This window comes from Delphinus delphis, chromosome 3, assembly GCF_949987515.2.
Source record: "Delphinus delphis chromosome 3, mDelDel1.2, whole genome shotgun sequence".
Lineage (NCBI taxonomy): Eukaryota > Metazoa > Chordata > Mammalia > Artiodactyla > Delphinidae > Delphinus > Delphinus delphis.
In genome coordinates, this window is record NC_082685.1 from 90,522,598 (window position 1) to 90,543,291 (window position 20,694).

The 20,694-nt window shown below is 33.7% G+C and overlaps 1 protein-coding gene across 1 annotated transcript in view; it reads left to right on the forward strand.

Annotated features, from left to right (window-relative positions):
- SLCO6A1 (solute carrier organic anion transporter family member 6A1) overlaps positions 1-20,694 on the forward strand; it is a 102,459-nt gene that overhangs the window by 66,827 nt on the left and 14,938 nt on the right. Inside the window, exons 9-10 of the mRNA XM_060007171.1 lie at positions 8,027-8,180; positions 14,369-14,556. Coding sequence (XP_059863154.1) covers positions 8,027-8,180; positions 14,369-14,556 — 342 coding nt within the window. The remainder of the gene's footprint in view (positions 1-8,026; positions 8,181-14,368; positions 14,557-20,694) is intronic.

Genomic DNA, 20,694 nt, shown 5'->3' on the forward strand with positions numbered 1-20,694 from the left:
AAAGTAGGCATAGAGGGAACTTTCCTCAACATAATAAAGGCCATATATGACAAACCCACAGCCAACATCGTCCTCAATGCTGAAAAACTGAAAGCATTTCCACTAAGATCTGGAACAAGACAAGGTTGCCCACTCTCACCACTCTTATTCAACATAGTTTTGGAAGTTTTAGCCACAGCAATTGGAGAAAAAAAGGAAATAAAAGGAATCCAAATGGGAAAAGAAGAAGTAAAGCTGTCACTGTTTGCAGATGACATGATCCTATACATAGAGAATCCTAAAGATGCTACCAGAAAACTACTCGAGCTAATCAAATGAATTTGGTAAAGTTGCAGGGTACAAAATTAATGCACAGAAATCTCTGGCATTCCTATACACTAATGATGAAAAATTTGAAAGTGAAATCAAAAAAACTCTCGCATTTACCATTGCAATTAAAAGAATAAAATATCTAGGGGTTAACCTACCTAAGGAGACAATAGACCTGTATGCAGAAAATTATAAGACTCTGATGAAAGAAATTAAAGGTGATACAAATAGATGGAGAGATATACCATGTTCTTGGATTGGAAGAATCAACATTGTGAAAATGACTCTACTACCCAAAGCAATCTACAGATTCAATGCAATACCTATCAAGCTACCACTGGCATTTTTCACAGAACGAGAACAAAACATTTCACAATTTGTATAGAAACACAAAAGACCCCGAATAGCCAAAGCAATCTTGAGAAAGAAAAACAGAGGTGGAGGAATCAGGCTCCCTGACTTCAGACTATACTACAAAGCTACAGTAATCAAGACAGTATGGTACTGGCACAAAAACAGAAATATAGATCAATGGAATAGGATAGAAAGCCCAGAGTTAAACCCACACACGTATGGTCACCTTATCTTTGATGAAGGAGGCGGGAATATACAATGGAGGAAAGACAGCCTCTTCAGTAAGTGATTCTGGGAAAACTGGATACTACATGTAAAAGAATGAAATTAGAACACTCCCTAACACCATACACAAAAATAAAATCAAAATAGATTAAAGACCTAAAGGTAAGTCCAGAAACTATCAAACTCTTAGAGGAAAACATAGGCAGAACACTCTATGACATAAATCACAGCAAGATCCTTTTTGATCCACCTCCTAGAGAAATGGAAATGAAAAGAAAACAAATGGGACCTAATGAAATTTCAAACTTTTGCACAGCAAAGGAAACCAAAAACAAGACCAAAAGACAACCCTCAGAATGGGAGAAAATATTTGCAAATGAAGCAACTGACAAAGGATAAATCTCCAAAATTTATAAGCAGCTCAATAACAAAAAAACAAATAACCCAATACAAAAATGGGCAGAAGACCTAAATAGACATGTCTCCAAAGAAGATATACAGACTGCCAACAAACACATGAAAGAATGCTCAACATCATTATTCATTAGAGAAATGCAGAACAAAACTACAATGCAGTATCATCTCACACCAGTCAGAATGGGCATCATCAAAAAATCTACAAACAATAAATTGTGGAGATGGTGTGGAGAAAAGGGAACCCTCTTGCACTGTTGGTGGGAATGTAAATTGATGCTGCCACTATGGAGAACAGTATGGAGGTTCCTTAAAAAACTAAAAATAGAACTACCATACGACCCAGCAATCCCACTACTGGGCATATACCCTGAGAAAACCATAATTCAAAAAGTCATGTACCACAATGTTCAGTGCAGCTCTATTTACAGTAGCCAGGACATGCAAACAACCTAAGTGTCCATCAACAGGTGAATGGATAAAGGAGATGTTGCACATATATACAATGGCATATTACTCAGCCATAAAAAGAAACGAAATTGAGTTATTTGTAGTGAGGTGGATGGACCTAGAGTCTATCATAACAGAGTGAAGTAAGTCAGAAAGAGAAAAACAAATGCCATATGCTAACACATATATATGGATTCTAAAAAAGAAAAAAAAGTCATTATGAACCTAGAGGCAAGCCGGGAATAAAGACACAGAACTAGAGAATTGACTTGAGGTCATGGGTAGAGGTAGGGGTGAGCTGGGACAAAGTGAGTGAGTGGTAGTGTATATATGGATATATATACACTACGAAGTGTAAAATACGTAGCTAGTGGGAAGCAGTAGCATAGCACAGGGTGATTAACTCGAGGCTTTGTGACCAGGTAGAAATTTGGGATAGGTAGGTTGGGAGGGAGGTGAAAGTGGGAGGAGGTATGGGGATATATGTATATGTATAACTGATTCACTTTGTTATAAACCAGAAACTGAAACACCATTGTAAAGCAATTATACTCCAATAAAAATGTTTAAAAAAAAAAAAAAACAAACATGTAACAAAACGGCAAAAATTACGTACCTATCAATAATTACTTTAAATGTAAATACACTAAATACTCCAATCAAAAGATATAGAGTGACTGAAAGAATACAAAAACTACTAGAGTTTATCAATGAATTCAGTAATGTTCCAGGATGCAAAATTAATACACAGAACTCTGTTGTATTTCAGTACAATAACACCATAGTATCAGAAAGAGTAATTAAGAAAACAGTCCTATTTACAAATGCATTACAAAAAACAAAATACCTAGAAATAAATGTAAGAAGGTAAAGGACTTGTACTCAGAAGACTATAAGACACTGATGAAAGAAATAGAAGACAACACATGCAGATGGAAAGATAAACCATGTTCATGGATGGAAGAATTAATATTGTTAAAATGATCATACTACCCAAGGCAAGCTTCAGAGCCAATGCAATCCCTAAAAATACCAATGGCATTTTTCACAGAACTAGAATAACTAATGCTAAAATTTGTATGGAAACAGAAAAGACCCCTAACAGCCAAACAATCTTATGAAAGAAGAAATCATGCTCCCCTGATTTCAAACTAAACTACCAAGCTACAGTCATCAAAACAGTATAGTACAGGCACAAAAACAGACACATAGATCAATGGAAATGAAACCACTCTTATATGGGCAATTAAGCTACAATAAAAGAGACATATACAATGGGGCAAAAAACAGCTTCTTCAACAAATGGTGTTGGGAAAACTGGGCTGCTACATGCAAAAGAATCAAGCTGGACTACTTTCTCACACCGTGCAGAAAAAATAAATTCAAAATGTATTAAAGACAAATGTAAGACCTGAAACCATAAAACTACTGGAAGAAAACATAGGCAGTCCACTCTTTGACATCAGTTTTAGTAATATTTTTAGATGTCTCCTCAGGCAAAGGAAACAAAAACAAAAATAAATGGGACTACATCAGACTAAACAGGTTTTGTTCAGTAAAGGAAAGCGTCAACAAAACAAAAAGGCCTACTGAATGGGAGAAGATATTTGCAAAGGATATGTCTGATAAGGGGTTAATATCCAAAACATACAAAGAATACATACAAATTCCACTCCTGGGTATTTACCCGAAGAGAAGAAAAGCACTAATTAGAAAAGATATATGCACCCCTGTAATTATTGCAGCATTATTTACAATAGCCAAGATATAACCCAAGTGCCCATCAATAGATGAATGGATAAAAAAGATGTAATATACATACAATGGAATATTAGTCACAAATAATAATGAAATCTTGCAATTTGCAACAAGGTTGGAACTACAGAGTATCAGAGTACTACAGAGAACTACAGAGTATTAACTACTAAGTTAAATATGTCAGACAGAGAAAGACAAATACTGTATAATTTCACTTATATGTGGAATCTAAAAAACAAGTGAATAAATATAAAAAACAGAAACAGAGCTGTAGATACAGAGAACAAACAAGGGCTTGCTGGAAAGGAGGGAGTTGCGGGGAGGAATTAAATAGGTGAGGGAGTTTAAGAGATACAGACTTTCAGTTGCAAAATAAGTGAGTCATGGATATGAAATGTGCAGTGTGGGGAGTATAAAAATAACTATGTAATATCTTTGTGTGGTGATATATTGTAACTAGACTTACTGTGGTGATAAGTTTGAAATGTACAGAAACACCAAATCACTATGCTATGTAACAGGAACTAACAGTCTTGTAGGTCAATTATACTTCAAAAACAAACAAACCAATTAAAGTTGATACAAACAGATGGAGAGATATACCAAGTTCTTGACTGGAAGAATCAACACTGTGAAAATATCTATACTACCCAATCTACAGATTCAATGCAATCCCTATCAAACTACCAGTGGCATTTTTCACAGAACTAGAACAAAAAATTTCACAATTTGTAAGGAAACACAAAAGACCCTGACTAGCCAAAGCAACCTTGAGAAAGAAAAACGGAGATGGAAGAATCAGGCTCCCAGACCTCATAATACACTACAAAGCTACAGTAATCAAGATAGTATGGTACTGGCATGAAAACAGAAATATAGATCAATGGAACAGGATAGAAAGCCCAGAGGTAAACCCACACACATATGGTCACCTTGTTTTTGATAAAGGGGGCAAGAATATACATTGGAGAAAAGACAGTCTCTTCAATAAGTGGTGCTGGGAAAACTGGACAGGTACATGTAAAAGTATGAAATTAGAACACCATACACAAAGATAAACTCAAAATGGATTAAAGACCTAAATGTAAGGCCAGACACTATCAAACTCTTAGAGGAAAACATAGGCAGAACACTCTATGACATAAATCACAGGAAGATCCTTTTTGACCCAGCTCCTAGAGAAATGGAAATAAAAACAAAAACAAATGGGACATAATGAAACTTAAAAGCTTTTGCACAGCAAAGGAAATCATAAACAAGACAAAAAGACAACCCTCAGAATGGGAGTAAATATATGCAAATGAAGCAACTGACAAAGGATTAATCTCCAAAATTTACAAGCAGCTCATGAAGCTCAATATCAGAAAAGCAAACAACCCAATCCAAAAATGGGCAAAAGACCTAAATAGACATTTCTCCAAAGAAGACATACAGATCGCCAACAAACACATGAAAGGATGCTCAACATCACTAATCATTAGAGAAATGCAAATCAAAACTACAATGAGGTATCACCTCACACCAGTTAGAATGGGCATCATCAAAAAATCTACAAACAATAAATGGTGGAGAGGGTGTGGAGAAAAGGGACCCTCTTGCACTGTTGGTGGGAATGTAAATTGATAAAGCCACTATGGAGAACAGTATGGAGGTTCCTTAAAAAACTAAATACAGAACTACCATACGACCCAGCAATCCCACTTCGGACATATACCCTGAGAAATCCATAATTCAAAAAGTTATGCACCGCAATGTTCACTGCAGCACTATTTACAATAGCCAGGACATGGAAGCAACCTAAGTGTCCATCGACAGATGAATGGATAAAGAAGATGTGGCACATATAAGCAATGGATTATTACTCAGCCATTAAAAGAAATGAAACTGAGTTATTTGTCGTGACGTGGATGGACCTAGAATCTGTCATACACAGTGAAGTAAGTCAGAAAGAGAAAAACAAATACTGTATGCTAACACATATATATGGAGTCTAAAAAATAAAAATGGTTCTGACAAACCTAGGGGAAGGACAGGAATAAAGACACAGACGTAGAGAGTGGACTTGAGGACATGGGGAGGGAGAAGGGTAAACTGGGATGAAGTGAGAGAGTGGCATGGACATATATACACTACCAAATGTAAAATAGATAGCTAATGGGAAGCAGGCACATAGCACAGGGAGATTATCTCAGTGCTTTGTGACCACCAAGAGGGGTGGGATAGGGAGGTTGGGAGGGAGACACAAAAGTGAGGAGATATGGGGTTATATGTATATGTATAGCTGGTTGACTTTGTTTTAAAGCAGAAACTAACACACCATTGTAAAGCAATTATACACCAGTAAAGATGTTAAAACCAACCAACCAACCAACTAACTAACTCATAGAGAAAGAGATCAGATTTATGGTTAACAAAGGCAAAGGGTTAAGGGATCGGGAATTAAATGAAGGCAGTTGAAATGCACAAACTACCAGTTATAAAGTAAATAAGTACTAGGGAAGTGATGTACAACATGACAAATATAATTAATACTGCTGTATGTCATATATGAAAGTTGTTAAGAGGGTAAACTCTAAGAGTTTCATTACAAGGGAAAATTTTTTTCTCTTTAGTTTTGCATTGATGTGAGATGATGGATGTTCACTAAACTTATTGTGATAATCATTTCATGATGTATGTAAGTCTAATAATTATACTGTACATCTTAAACTTATACAGTGCTGTGTCAATTATATCTCAATAAATTCTGGAAAGAACTTTAAAAAATAATGTTAACAATACTATCAAACAAAAAGAAATACTGTAGAAGAAAAGATTAATATATAAGATTCTATGGCATTTTATATACTACCTACAAACAAGTTGAAATTGATATTAAACAGCAATACCATTAACAATAGTATCAAGAAAAAAAATTCTTAAGGATAAATATGATAAAGATGTAAAATCCCTTTGCACTGATTACTGTAAAACATTGCTGACAGTAATTAAAACCTACATTTTTAAATGAAGAGATATCCCATATTTGTGGGTTACAAAACTCAGGATCTTTAGAATGTTAATCCTCCCCAAATTGATGTATGTATTTGATGTAATCACAATCAAAATCCCAGCAAGCTTTCTTTTTTAGATATTGGAAAAATGACTTTTAAATTCATATAGTTATGCAAAGGATGTAGAAAAACCACAAACAATTCTAAAGAACAAAGGTGGAGGACTAATGCTATTTGATTTCAAGACTTATTATAAAGCTACAATAATCAAGAAAGTAGTACTGGTGTAAATATAGACCAATAAGTCAGTGGAACAGAATGGAGAGTCCAAAAGTAAGCACACACATATATAGATAATTAATTTTTGATAGGGTGCATATGCAATTTAGCAGAGAACATACAGTCATTTTAACAAATGATGCTGGAACAATTAGATATCTGTATTTAAACAAACTTTGATCCATATCTTATACCATGTAAATAATTAATTCAAAATGGATTGTAGATGTAATTGTGAAATATAAAATTCCAGGAATATGAGGAAAATTTATGTGAACTTGGGTTCAGCAAAGATTTCTTGGTTATGACACCAAATATGTGATACATAAAGAAATATATTGATAAATTGGTCTTCATTAAAATAAAAAGCATCTGCTCTTTGAAAGATCCAATTAAGGTAATGCAGAAACAAGCCATAGACTGAGAAGATATTTGAAAATCATATATCTAACAAAGAACTTGGTTTCTAGAACATATAAAGAACTTTGAATGCTTAGTAATATCCACAAAAATGGGCAAAAGATTTAAACAGATATTTAACCAAATAATAGAAACAGATGGAAAATAAGCACATGGAAAGATGTCCAGCATCAGTCATTAGGGAAATACGTATTAAAAACCACAATATGAAGTTACTGTATCCTTGTTAGAATGTCTAAAATTAAAAAGACTGACTATTCCCAGTGTTGACAAGGAATATAGGAAGCAATTGAAATCTTACACACTGCTTGTGAGAATGCAAAATAGCACAATCACTTTGGAAAACTGTTTGACAGTTTCTTAAAAAGTTAAATGAACACCTACCATATGATCCAAACATTCTACTCCTTAATATTTATCCAAGAGACATGGAAGCATATGACCATACAAAGACCATGTAAAGACCAGCTGCATGAAAGAAGCCAGACAAAGAAAGTGCACCTAGTGCACTATGAAATTCCAACTAATGAACAGTTTCAGAAAGTAGATCAGCAGATGCCAGGAGGTGGAGGAATTACAAAGGAGCATGAGGGAACTATTGGGGGTGATGATTATGTTTGTTAACATGATTGCAGTGATGGTTTCACAAGTGTATGCAGATTGTATGCTTTAAAAATGTACAGTTTATTGTATATCTGTTGTACCTAAATCTGTTAAAATTATTTAAATAATCATATTTCATTGATCTCATTGATATCTTTGTGTATACATTAATAAGGATAATACAGTTGTATTATAATTACATTCAATCTCTTCTTTTACAGAACAGGGCAGTTGGGAAACCTGACAGCTCCTTGCAATTCTCATTGTAAATGCTCATCTTCATTTTATTCTGCTACATGTGGAAGAAATGATATTCGATATTTTTCTCCTTGCTTTGCAGGTTGTACATATTCTAAAACATTAAAGAATCACAAGGTAATTATCTTTTTCTCTGTTTCGTCCTCTCCATTAAGAAGTGCAACTTATAGATGATGTTTATATTTTACTCCTGCTGTCTATAAAATCCTTTCCCCCTCTTATTTTCCGTTTCTTAAATATTTCTTAAATTATGGCTTCATGTGATAACAATACATAGGACTTGTGAGAATTGGGAGTGAAGTAGGGACCCAGGTTTTAAAAATTCTGCGTTTCTCTCTCCCCTCTCTTTGTCTAGTCTGTGTGACGGGAAGAGAGCAACAAAGAGGATATTTCCTGACCCATGGGCATTATATCATCTTCCTTAGCAGGCAATAAAGTACTTTATTAGTACTTTATTTGTTAGTATGTACATAACAATATTCTTTTTCCTGTTACACAGATCATTTTATCACAGTATATTAGCATGCCTGACCAACTTTAGTTCCTCGTTGTCATATTTTCACTGGCCTACTATTTAACAGTATATCTTCAGTTTTTAATTGAATATTAAAAAGATTATATACCCTTTAAAAATTCTTTCTTCTTAAATGTTTAAAATGAGTCTTTAAAATTTTTAAATTTAAAATGGTTATTTATATGTATTATGTATTTTAAAAACTATTACATGTTTTAAATGATTTATATATTTTAAAATATATTTAAAATGGTATTTAAAATCTTTAAAATATATTACTGTGGGAAGCTTTAAATGTAATAGAAAACCAAAATGAACTCCCATATGTTAGTTACCCATCCTCAACAATTTATTAACTTATGGAAAATCTTAATTTACACTCCTGTTTACTTCCTCTCCTCCATTTTATTTTGACAAGTAAATGATTTTTTAAATCTCATGTTGTCACCACAGAATAAAGAAGAACTGCTTGACCTTGGTGTTTTGATCCGTGGGATATTCAAGAACTAAAAATGCCAGCCACTATATAGCTTCCACCCATCTTTCTTTTACTGGGGAATCCCTTTTAGGGATTTGTTTCTATTTCATAAAAATCTTTATAATTTCCTTTCATTTCTCTAAGGAATAATTAATAATGAATAATGAAATAATTCACAAAATAGTGACTCAAACTGTGTGATAACATTTGATGCTGAATAAAAATTGAAAGAATAAAATATATTTGAGAAAAATTAGATCTGTTACGAATTACCCAGGACAATTAGCCTTGAAAGAAATAATGGCTCTGAAGGAAAACTCACAATAGCAGAAGTTATGATTAGTACAATTTGATACAGATGAAACCAATTAACGGATAAAATATACATTAATTTCAAATGGGAAAGAACTGATGCCAGTAAAATTAATTTTAACAAAATGAAAATTAGAGAAATACCATATACAAAAAATTATTGTGTCTAAATTGTGTTAATGGAATTCCCTCTGGAAAATTTTTTTCAGTGAAACTATGTCAACTTTGAAATAATTCTGATTAAATGTTCGTATTCAAAATATAAGGGTCAAATGTATTAGAATTGAGTGCTCTTCAATTACACTTATGCAAAAGTTTACAAGAGGAGTGGTAGGAAATACTACACCTTTGAAGATTTCTAAGTTTCTATAGAAAATCACAGCTTTACCAAAACTGAAAATAGATATCTGCTCTTCATGTTGATAATATTCCAAGTGTTTTGCCTCATTGAGACCCACATATTCTTATCCATGCTATCAAGATCTTCAAATTTCCTTATATAGATACCAAAGAAATCTTGGGATTTCCTTCCTGATCTTCTCACTGGGACTAGCTTTTTTCAGCAGCTGTTACGGCTTTCAGTATAAAATAGCAGTATCAGGGATCTTCTTCCAGAGACTGCTGTAGTCCAACAGGAGCCTCATTCTACATATCTATAGAGAAGGGAAGTCAGTCTCGTCCAAAGCATTAAGGATTACAAGAAGCCAGTCTTCAGAATCTCTTCCAGTTGAAACATCCCTAGAATATTTTAACTTCATTTACTGATTTCCCACCTTTGTGCTATTTTTGTCATATATTTTATTTCTCCATATATTTTAAAGGACACATACTGTTATTTTTTTGTACAGTCAGTATGCACTTATATTTACCCACTTCCTTGCATTTCCATGTTTTCATATGAGATTTTTTTTTTTTTCCTTAAGAACCATATTTCACTCCCATTTCTGAAAAGAAAAACTGTCTTCACTTGGTATGGAATTCTGTATTGGCAGTGATGCCCACCTGCCACCCCACCCCCTGACTGTGGCCCGGCGTTTGAAAGATGTCATTATATTGTTTTTATGTCTCTGGCTGCTTAGCTGCTTTTAAGATTTTCTCTTTGTTTTTGACTTTTAGCAATTTTACTTTGATATGCCTGGATGTGGTTTTCATTATATTTATTTTGCTAGGGTTTCACAGAATATCTTTAGTCCGTGGATTTATGTCTATCAGTTGGAAAATTCTCAGCTATTATTTCTCCCTCACTTTCTCCTCTTTTATTGGTTGTGGAGGAGGCACCATATATTAATTTAATATTGCTGCATAACAAATTACTACAGCCTTAGTGTCTTTAAATAATACCCATTTATTATCTCACAGGTCATAAGTCCAGATATGGCATTGCTGGTTCCTCTGCTCAGAGTCTCACAAACTGAAATCAGGGTGTTGGCTGAAATACATTCCTTTCTGGAGGCTCTGGGAAAAAAATCTACTTCCAAGGTCATTCAGATTTTGGGCCAAATTCAGTTCCATTGGGCTGTAAAAAATGAAGTCCCTATTTCCTTGGTAGCTGTCTGCTGAGGGCCAATTTTAGCTCTTAGAGGCCACCCCCATTCTTTGCCACATGACTCCTTCCATTTTCAAAGCCAGCAACAGAATCTCCCTTGTGACACATGTTTTGAATCTCTGACTTCAGGAAAAGCTCAGTTCCTTTTATATATTATCTAATTAGGTGAAGTTTACCTCTGTCTCTTAAAGTCAGCTATGCCATGTAACATAACTTAGTAAAGGGATTAAAATCCACCAATTCACATCAATCTAGGGATTATGCAAGTTTATAAAATAGCAGGATGGGAATCTTAGGTGCCATCTTAGTATTCTGCCTAACAGCAGACTACAAATAGACCTTTCTACTGTATCCCATACTCTTTTGCTCTTTTCTCTATTTTCCATCTCCTTTTATCTGTTCCATTCTAACATTTATGTTTCTGTAGAATCCAAGTCCCTGGTGAAATTCCACATCATTTAAGATATTTTATCCATTTACCCTCTATTTTCTGGAAAATATTAATCATAACTATTTAAAGTTCTTGCTATTTAGTCTACTATCTGTAGTAGTCTACTTATATTTGTCCTAATTTTAAGCCAATTATTCTTGTCATTTTGCATACCTTGTAATAATATATGAAATTCTGAACATTATATATGAAAAATGTATCTTAATATAATTATACAGTTGTCTATTTCTCTCTTTATTTTGACTTCATGTATTTTAGACCCTCTAATTGTGTGCATACACATTAATAATTGTCACAGCTTCTTGATCCTTTTATCTTTACAAAATGTCCCTTTCTATCTCGGGTAATACTCTTTGTCTTGAAGTTTGTTTTATATATTAAACAGTCACTGTAAGCTTTCTTGCTGTTTTCATGGTTTATCTTACTTCTATCATTTTATTTTCCAGCTGTTCATGTCTTTATGTTTAAAATGTCTCCTGTAGCCAAGGTATAATATGCTTTTGCTTTTTCCTCAATTCTGTTAATGTCTGTCTTTCAATTGGAGTTTTTAGACAACTGACATTTATTATAATTATTGATATGGTAGACTTAGATCTATCTTCTTCTTTTATTATTTGAATTGAATATATTTTACTATTTCATTTTAATATAATTTTTCCTATTTTGGTTGTATCTCTTTGGATATAACTCTACAGCTCTTCAGCCCTTCCAGAGCCTAATATCTTTTGATTCTACCATCTGTTCACTAAAGTTTCTTCACATTTTCACTTTTCCCCTTAGTCATCTTAGGTTCTATGGTCTGCAATTATTTGTTGTACTAGATACCTTTTTTCTGACCTCCAGATCCACTTTTCACCTTCTCTACTCTCTCACTGTTCCAAGAGACCAAACTATAGGATGAGAGTTCTATTATCATATATAATCTATTATCATATAGACTATGATAATAAGGAGTCTTGATAGAAAGTCAGAAAGATGGGGGGAAAAAGTGAAGTCGTTGTGTTTATTTTCTTGGTTCCCTCTCTGAGCCATGGACTGACTGCCTCCCTTGCCTGCAAGTCTTAACTTCTTTCAGGGAGGCCTTCTCCATATGACCTTCTCTTTCTGGTAACCATTCTTACCCTAGGACCCTTCAAATCTACTTTCAAAATACATGCTAGATCTGACTATCTTCATCATTTTCTCTGATACCCGGGCCCCAGTCACCAATGACTTGCATCTTACTTTAAGAGCTTTTTAACTGTTTTCTCTGCTTTTACCCTTGCTTTCACAGTTCAGTAGCCTCAATATATCAGCTAGAGTGATCTTTTAAAAAATGTCATTTATACATCTATCCCTCTAATGGTTTCACATTACTAAGAATAAAGACTGAAGTTCTTAAATTGCTCTTGCAATTACCTACCAGTTTCTATATAAATCCTTCCCTCATTACTCCAATTTCATTTTCTCTTAGTTTCCCTCATGTTCACTCTGATTCAAACAAATTTTTCTCCTTGCTTTTCTTTGAATTTTTCAAGCAAGCTCCAGTCCCAAGGCTTTTCAATTTCTGTTTTGTTTTTCCCACCTGGAATATACTTCTTTCAGGTAACCACATGGCTCACTCCCTTACCTTCTTCAAATCTCTGCTCAAATATCACTGTATCATTGTAGCATTACCTGTTCATGTTAAACTCACCCCTATAATCCCTGTTTTTTTTCCTTACTTTATTTTTTCCTCCATAGTATTCGTCACCATGTGCTCCATTAAAGGTTCTTTTTTTTAAAAAATTGCCTATCTCATGCTAGTAAAAAATTTCCTACATGAGGGCAGGGATTTCTATTGTATTGTTTACTATGTTTTCACAATACCTAGAATGATGTTTGGCACATAGGCATTATAAAAAAAATATGGTAGAATGAATGATTTGCTATTTAGATATTTCTATTTTTCTTTAATATATCCAGTAACCACTTAGCAGCTTCCCTAAACAACGGACATGGTTTTTGTACCATCATTTTCTGAATCACACAGGTTCAAGCCATCTTTATTTCCTCTTATTCCTTCACTGGTAACTTAGTTTAATATTTCTACTGAATTTTAAAAATTATTATTATTATTTAATTTAGAATCTTTTCAACAGATTAACAAATTGCTAACTGGTCTCTGTATCTCCAACTCTGTTTATCTCTTCTTAGAAAATACCACCTATTCATCTTCCTTGAGTTATCAATAATAATATAACAGCCCCAAGTTTTCCTTCGTTCCCATTAGGGACTACATTATGACTTATGTTGGCTTTAGGCACTTTTGCCTTTTTAAACCCCTTCCTTCACTTAAAAAAAGAAAGAAAGAGAGAGAGAGAGAGAGAGAGATTTAATGTACAACTACTTTGGCATAAAGACAAATATGATCCAGGCTGGATGCATTATAATATATTCATTATTATGATATTTATTTTTTCTCTGATTTTAAAAGACACTAAAATTAAAACCTTTTTTTTTTGGTTCTGAAAGTATTGTGGGTCCTAGGTACACTGTGCCTACTCTGCCTAATAGATAACAGCCCTGTCATCATCACATACAAAATAAAGTCTTGCCTTTGCAGCATAGTTCTAAAACTGTCTACGATTGGGTAACTCTCCATATTTCAAATTCCAGCTAAAATTCCACTTTATTCATTACATTTTCCTTATTTGTCCTTAATCTATATCTCTCTCCAACAATTATTTGTACAATTAAATGTAAATATTTTTAGTGAAATTTCTTAAATTAATAGAATTTTTCCTAAGTAACTATAATTATATATACATGTACACAATTCTTTGTTAGGTAAAATACCTTGATCTTATTTATCATTAGTGGTTCATTTGTAAGTTATGAATGGCAGATTTAATATAAGGATATTTACTAATAAAACTGCCTAGTCTCCCTGTAGTTATTGATTTAATTTTTATTTTACAATTGTAAGAGTTTTTGTCTTGTGACTATATTTCTAAAAGATTGTTTCCTGTCTTCATTTTCATAGACATATTACAATTGTTCTTGCATTAAAGAAGGATTAACAACCTCAGATAATCAAGGTGACTTTATTGACGCTAGACATGGGACATGTGATCCAAAGTGCTATAAATTACCTTTGTTCATTGCTTTTATCTTTTCTACAATTGTATTTTCTGCTTTTGCTGTTGTACCAAACATCCTGACCATCCTTCGGTGTGTATATGTTATTCATAATCATTATTCATTTAATACATATGAAAGACAAGTTTAGGAAGGTTTTAGAATATTGTAGTAAATGATTTATGCTTTTGTTTCAAGGTAGCAACTGCTAGAGGGGAAAATTGTTATATTTTCAAAATTCATGTATATGCTTAATTCTCTATTTTAACTAATTTATTTGCATAAAGTGTGTATATAGATAACACATTTAGTTTAACTTAAAACTAAATTTATTTACTTAATTTAACATACCTGGAAAATTCATAAATATAGGAAAAATCTTAATTATAACACATGTGATTACAATGTTGATTCATTGGTTATAGATATTTATTGACTATTTACTTCTATATTAGCCAGTTTGACTATGAGAAGACATGTGTCATCAACAAAGGAACATAATAACTTCTAGAATTTTGGAATTTCAATACATAAGTTTATTATTATTCTAAATTAAACCAACATTTGTTATTCATTTGTTCTTCCTGAATATATGAAATATATTTAATATTTGTTTTTACCATAGTAGCAGAATAATTGGTCATTATTTTCAGATTATTTTTTTCAAAAGACTAACATAAACCTTTAGGTCATGAGGAGCAATTTGTTGTACCCTAGGAAAACAGACTAAAAAACATGAATAAATATATGCAAAAGAAATCTGAGTTGGGCACACATGGTCTCTGACTTCAATGAACTTACAGTTTAGATGGGAGACAAAACTTTAACATATCAATACAGTGAAGCAGGTTTTTACTTATTCACCTAGATCTGGCACTGAAACTACAAAAACTAATAAAATATGGACCTTGCCTAAGCTGCTTAGAGTTTACTAGGGGGAGAAAAACACATAAAAAGGAGTGCAGGGAGGGCTTCCCTTGTGGCGCAGTGGTTGCGGAGTCCGCCTGCCGATGCAGGGGACACGGGTTCATGCCCCGGTCCGGGAAAATCCCACATGCCGTGGAGCGGCTAGGCCCGTGAGCCATGGCCACTGAGGCTGCGCGTCCGGAGCCTGTGCTCCGCAACGGGAGAGGCCACAACAGTGAGAGGCCAGCGTAAAAAAAAAAAAAAAAAGAGTGCAGGGAGTTCTTAGAAATGCCATGATTAAGACTTGTACAGATTGACCTGGGAACAAAGTGGAGAAAATGGTCATTTTTATCTAGGATGATTTGGAAATGCTTATAGACAGTGTGGCACTTGAACTTGAGTTGTGAAGATAAGTGATTTCTCACAATGCAAGCAAACTGGGGGCAAGTTCTTAACAGGAAAAATTAGTAGGAAAAGTAGAGGCAAAAATGTGTGAAATATCTTGGCAAGGAGTTTGTTATGACAAGAGTAGCATGATTGTAAATTGGACAGGGAGATTTGAGCTTGGTAAGGGCCTGGTCATGGGAGGCTTTCTTTGCCATGTTAACGTGAATGATGTTATCCTATATGCATCTAGAAGCCATTGAAAAGAGTAAACCTCAGAAGTAAAAGTTATCAAATATGTGTTTTAGATAGATTAGTTTGAAGATAGTGTGGATGATGAAGCTGATAGAAGAAAACAAGAAACAAAGGAAGGTACTTAGGAGACCAGTTTAGAATTTATCTCTATTTAGAGATAGAGAGAATAGAACATAATAGAGAAATATTTAGTTTGGATAAAAGGGCAAGGTTATTAATTTGATGTTCCTGGTATAAAATGTGGAAAAATCTAGAATTATGTCCAGTTGTCCAGTCTGAGGAACTAAATGAATTATAATGTATTAACTGAGATAAATTCAAAGAGAAGAGAAAGCTCAGATTGAACATAATCAGTACAATGTTGAGCATGCCTTAACATTGTATGAAACTTCTGAGCAAATATTCTCAGCAGTGAGATGAGAAAGATGATAGTAATACTCCAGAAGTCTAGTTCTGAATCTTCTCATGTCTCCTGGTAACTGTAGAGAGCAATAAGTAGAATAAAATATAACATGCATGCACACACACATAAACACACATGCACACATATACTGTTTCAGTACAATTATGAGATCAACAAAAAATGACAGAGTTGTAATTGCATATAAATATTGCCAAAATTGAAGTAGAACAAGGAACCAGCTTGTAGATTCATAAAGATGTTACAAAGAATAACAGGGAATGTGGAGAGGGTCTCAGGATTGACAGATCTCAAATATCTCCAGCATATATTTCTGCTCAGGAAGAGAGGATGGTACCTTAAGATGGAAGTTCTGGGAGTAGGACCGAGGTAGATAAGTCAAAGCAGAGTATTTTTGGAAAGAATGGGAAAAAAGTTTTGCAAAATGCCAAGGGGGTCCAGACATAGCAGATCTAAAAAAGTGCCAGCAAAATACCATCTACAAGTGAATACATAACTTTGGAAAACAATAAATATGAAGAGATCTCGAAAGCCCAGATCTGGCAGTACAAGTTCTTTTGAAGCAGGCCAGGTTTGCAGAAGCAGAGAAGGTATAACCACACATAGGGACTATATTTAACTCCTCTATATAAACAGAGAAGATAACTCTTCAGTTTTGAAGCTTGGAAAGCTGGGTGCATGTTCCATTCCCATAACTTTCTGCCTCTAGTTTAAGAAAACCCATCTCATTCAAAATGATTAAGTAGAAAAGGAAAAGCATCTGCCTACATACCAAATAATTATAGTGAGAGAAATGAAAATTATTAAGCATTACTTTACAAAGGACAGTGAAAACTCACTAGAACAATGTTACCATGAATCAGATAAAAATATAAATGTAACTATATGTAAGTTTAAGTTAAAAAAATTAAACAATCTTGGCCACAAAACAAGAGAAAAATAGCTAGATGAAGGAGGCTATGGAATGAAAACTGACAGAACTCAGGAAAGAAAGAAATGGGAAAAAATTTATAGATGAAGACTAAATTATAAAGCACACAAGGAAGAAAAGACAACATAGAAAGCATGTATGTGGCATAGAAGAGGGAGAATGGAGAATATAAAATAAAAGTAAGAAAAAGTATTAGAGAAAATAGGCAAATATAGAAGATAGGAAAAGGAGATCCAAAATGCACATAATTGCAGTCCCCAAAGAAGAAAACCAAAAAAATAAATATTTAAATCTGTAGCTAAAGTTTACTGAAATAATAAATAATGATAAATAATGAATAATTAAATAAAATAATATTTGAATCTACATATTGTAATGAGACATCAAGTGTCTAGGGAAATTGATCCAGAGCAATCAACACTGAGATGTACTGTGGTAAAATTATTGGATGTAAAGATGCAGAAATAATCCTTTTGTCATCTAAAAGAAAAAAGGAAAAACAAAAGTTTGGCATCAGGTTTCTAAACAGCAGCATTCACCTCCAGAAGACTGGAGAAACACTTAAAAGATCCTCAAGGAAGGAAAACATGAGCTCATTATTTCATCATCAACAAACTGCCCTACAGTTATAAACAGTTTGGATATGGAAGTACCCGGGATATGTTGATATCAGATACTCCTTAAGAACTGACAACAAGGCAAGTTGTAACCAACCAAGATATGATTGGGGAAATTTTGATAAAAGGTCTGGCGAGGGACTTCCCTGGTGGTACAGTGGTTAAGAATCTGCCTTGCAATGCAGGGGACGTGGGTTTGATCCCTGGTTGGGGAACTAAGATCCCACATGCCATGGAGCAACTAATCCCACGTGCCGCAACTACCGAGCCTGTGCGCCACATAGAGAGAAGCCTGCACACCGCAACGAAGAGCCCACACGCCACAACAAAAGATCCTGTGTGCCTCAACGAAGATCCCGTGTGCTGCAACTAAGACCCCGCGTGCTGCAACGAAGACCCAACGCAGCCAAATAAATAAATAACTAAATATTTTCAAAAAAGAAGGTCTGGTGGCAAGCATCAAGTATGTTAAACTACTTAGATTTAACTACCTATATTTAGCTAATATATTTAACTAAGTGCAATTAATTTATGCTAGAACTGAGGCAAATACTAAGCTAAGCGTAAGGGTGGCAAAATAGAATGAAATGTAATATGCTTTGATAAAGTAGAAATTGTACAACTAAGAAAAATGGGAGAAGTAAACAGGGTAGAGATCAAAAGAAGGATAAGCTTGATGGCTGCCTAATAGATAATAAACGGAGAGTCAAGGGATATTATTTTTATAGACATTTTATTGAAGCATAATATGTTTTCAGAAGAGTGCACAAATTGCAAATGTAAATTGATGGATTTTAACACAGCAAAGACACCTATGTAACCAGAGTCCAGCCCAAGAAACGGATAATACAAGTATTCCAAAAGCCCCTCCTCCACCTCCCTTCTTGTCTAAACCCTTAATGCCTAAAGATTACCACTCTCCTGACTTCTGCAGTGAATAGGCTAATTTGTTCTGTGTTTGAACTTTATGCATACACAGGAGAATACAGCACATAGTCATTTGTGTCTGCATTTCGTTACTCAACAACGTGCTTTTAAGAGTCATTCATATGGTTGTATATAACAGAAATTCATTTTCATTGCTCTATAGCAGTACTATCCAATCAGATTTTGTAAAATGATGGAAATGTTCTGTATCTCTGATATCCAATATAGCCTCTAGCCACATGTGCCTATTGTGCATTTGAAATGTGGTCAGTGTGAATGAGGCACTGAACTCTTAATTTTATTTAGTTTTAATTGACATAAATTTAAGTAAGCACACATGGGTAATAGTTAACCATATTGTACAACATAGTTTTATAGTAGTCCATTGTGTGAATATACTAAAATATATTCATTCTGTAGTTAATGTTGTTTCCACTTTAGGGCTAATATGCTGTTTCTATGAACATTCTTTTACTTGCTTTTTGGAAAACATATGAATATATTTCTATTGAGTACACATATAAACAGCAGAATTGCTGAGTCATATGTATGTTAAGCTTTTTAATAAATTTTTAAAGTATTTGCACTAGTTCATTCTTCTAGCAGTCTATTGTTAATTGTTCTTAAACTCAAGCAATTTTGATAGGTGTATAAGTGTTGATATTTCATTGTAATTTTAATTTCCCTATTCAGAGGATTAATATTATTGAGCATGTTTTCCTTTATTCATTAGCAATGAATGTGCAATTTTGTCAAATGTCTTTTCTGTTCTTTTGTCTATTTTTACATTGGGTTGTCTGTCTTTTTTATTATTGATTTGCAGAATTTCTTTATATACTCCAAATGTGGGAGTCATTTGACATATATATTCATGACAAATATCTTCAACTCTATGACTTGCCTTTTCACTCTGATAATGGCATCTTTTGAGTGAAATAAACTTTTAATTTTAATGTCCTGTTTAAGAAATCTTTGCCTGATCAAAGTCATGTGGACATTTCTTATGTTATTTTAATAAGAGATTATAAAATCAATAATTCAACTGGGAATGATATTTTTTGTATAAAGTTGGGACCCAGGTTCATCATTTTTGGATGGATACTAATTGACTCACCACCGTTTATTCAAAGGCTGTCTTTTCCCCACAGACATGCACCAGCAGACTCTATATATGTGGTTCTATTTCTGCACTCTGTTCTGTTCCATTGGTGTATTTGAGCATCCCGGTACCAACATTACACTGTCTTAATTGCTGTGTATTTTTTGTGAATATTTACATCAGTCTTTGTTGTAAGTCCATCTTTGAGATTATCTTGGCAATTCTCGTCGCTTTGTATTTCTAGGTGATTAAAATCACCTAGTTAATGTCCATAAAAAACATGCTGAGATTTGGATTGGAATGTCTTTGAATCAATTTGGGAGCATTGCTATACTTACCACACTGAGTCTCTTGATCATTCAATGAAGTATGATTCCTTCAGTTATTTAAATCTTCATTTATTTCTCCAATAACGTTTCATAATTTTCTTTTTCAGAGTTGAGGTCTTAAACCTCCTTCATTAGATTCATTCCTAGGTAACTGATGTTTTTGATATTTAGTATAGCATAGTATAAAATAGTTGTTTATTACTGGTATGAAGGAAATGCAATTCATTCTTATTGCTTTGACCTTGTATTTTGTGACTGTGTTCATATTAATTTCTAATAGTTAGTTGGTAGATTACGTCAGATTTTCTATGTAATAATGAACAAAATTCACCACATCAAAGCTGCAAAGAAATAAAGGCTTT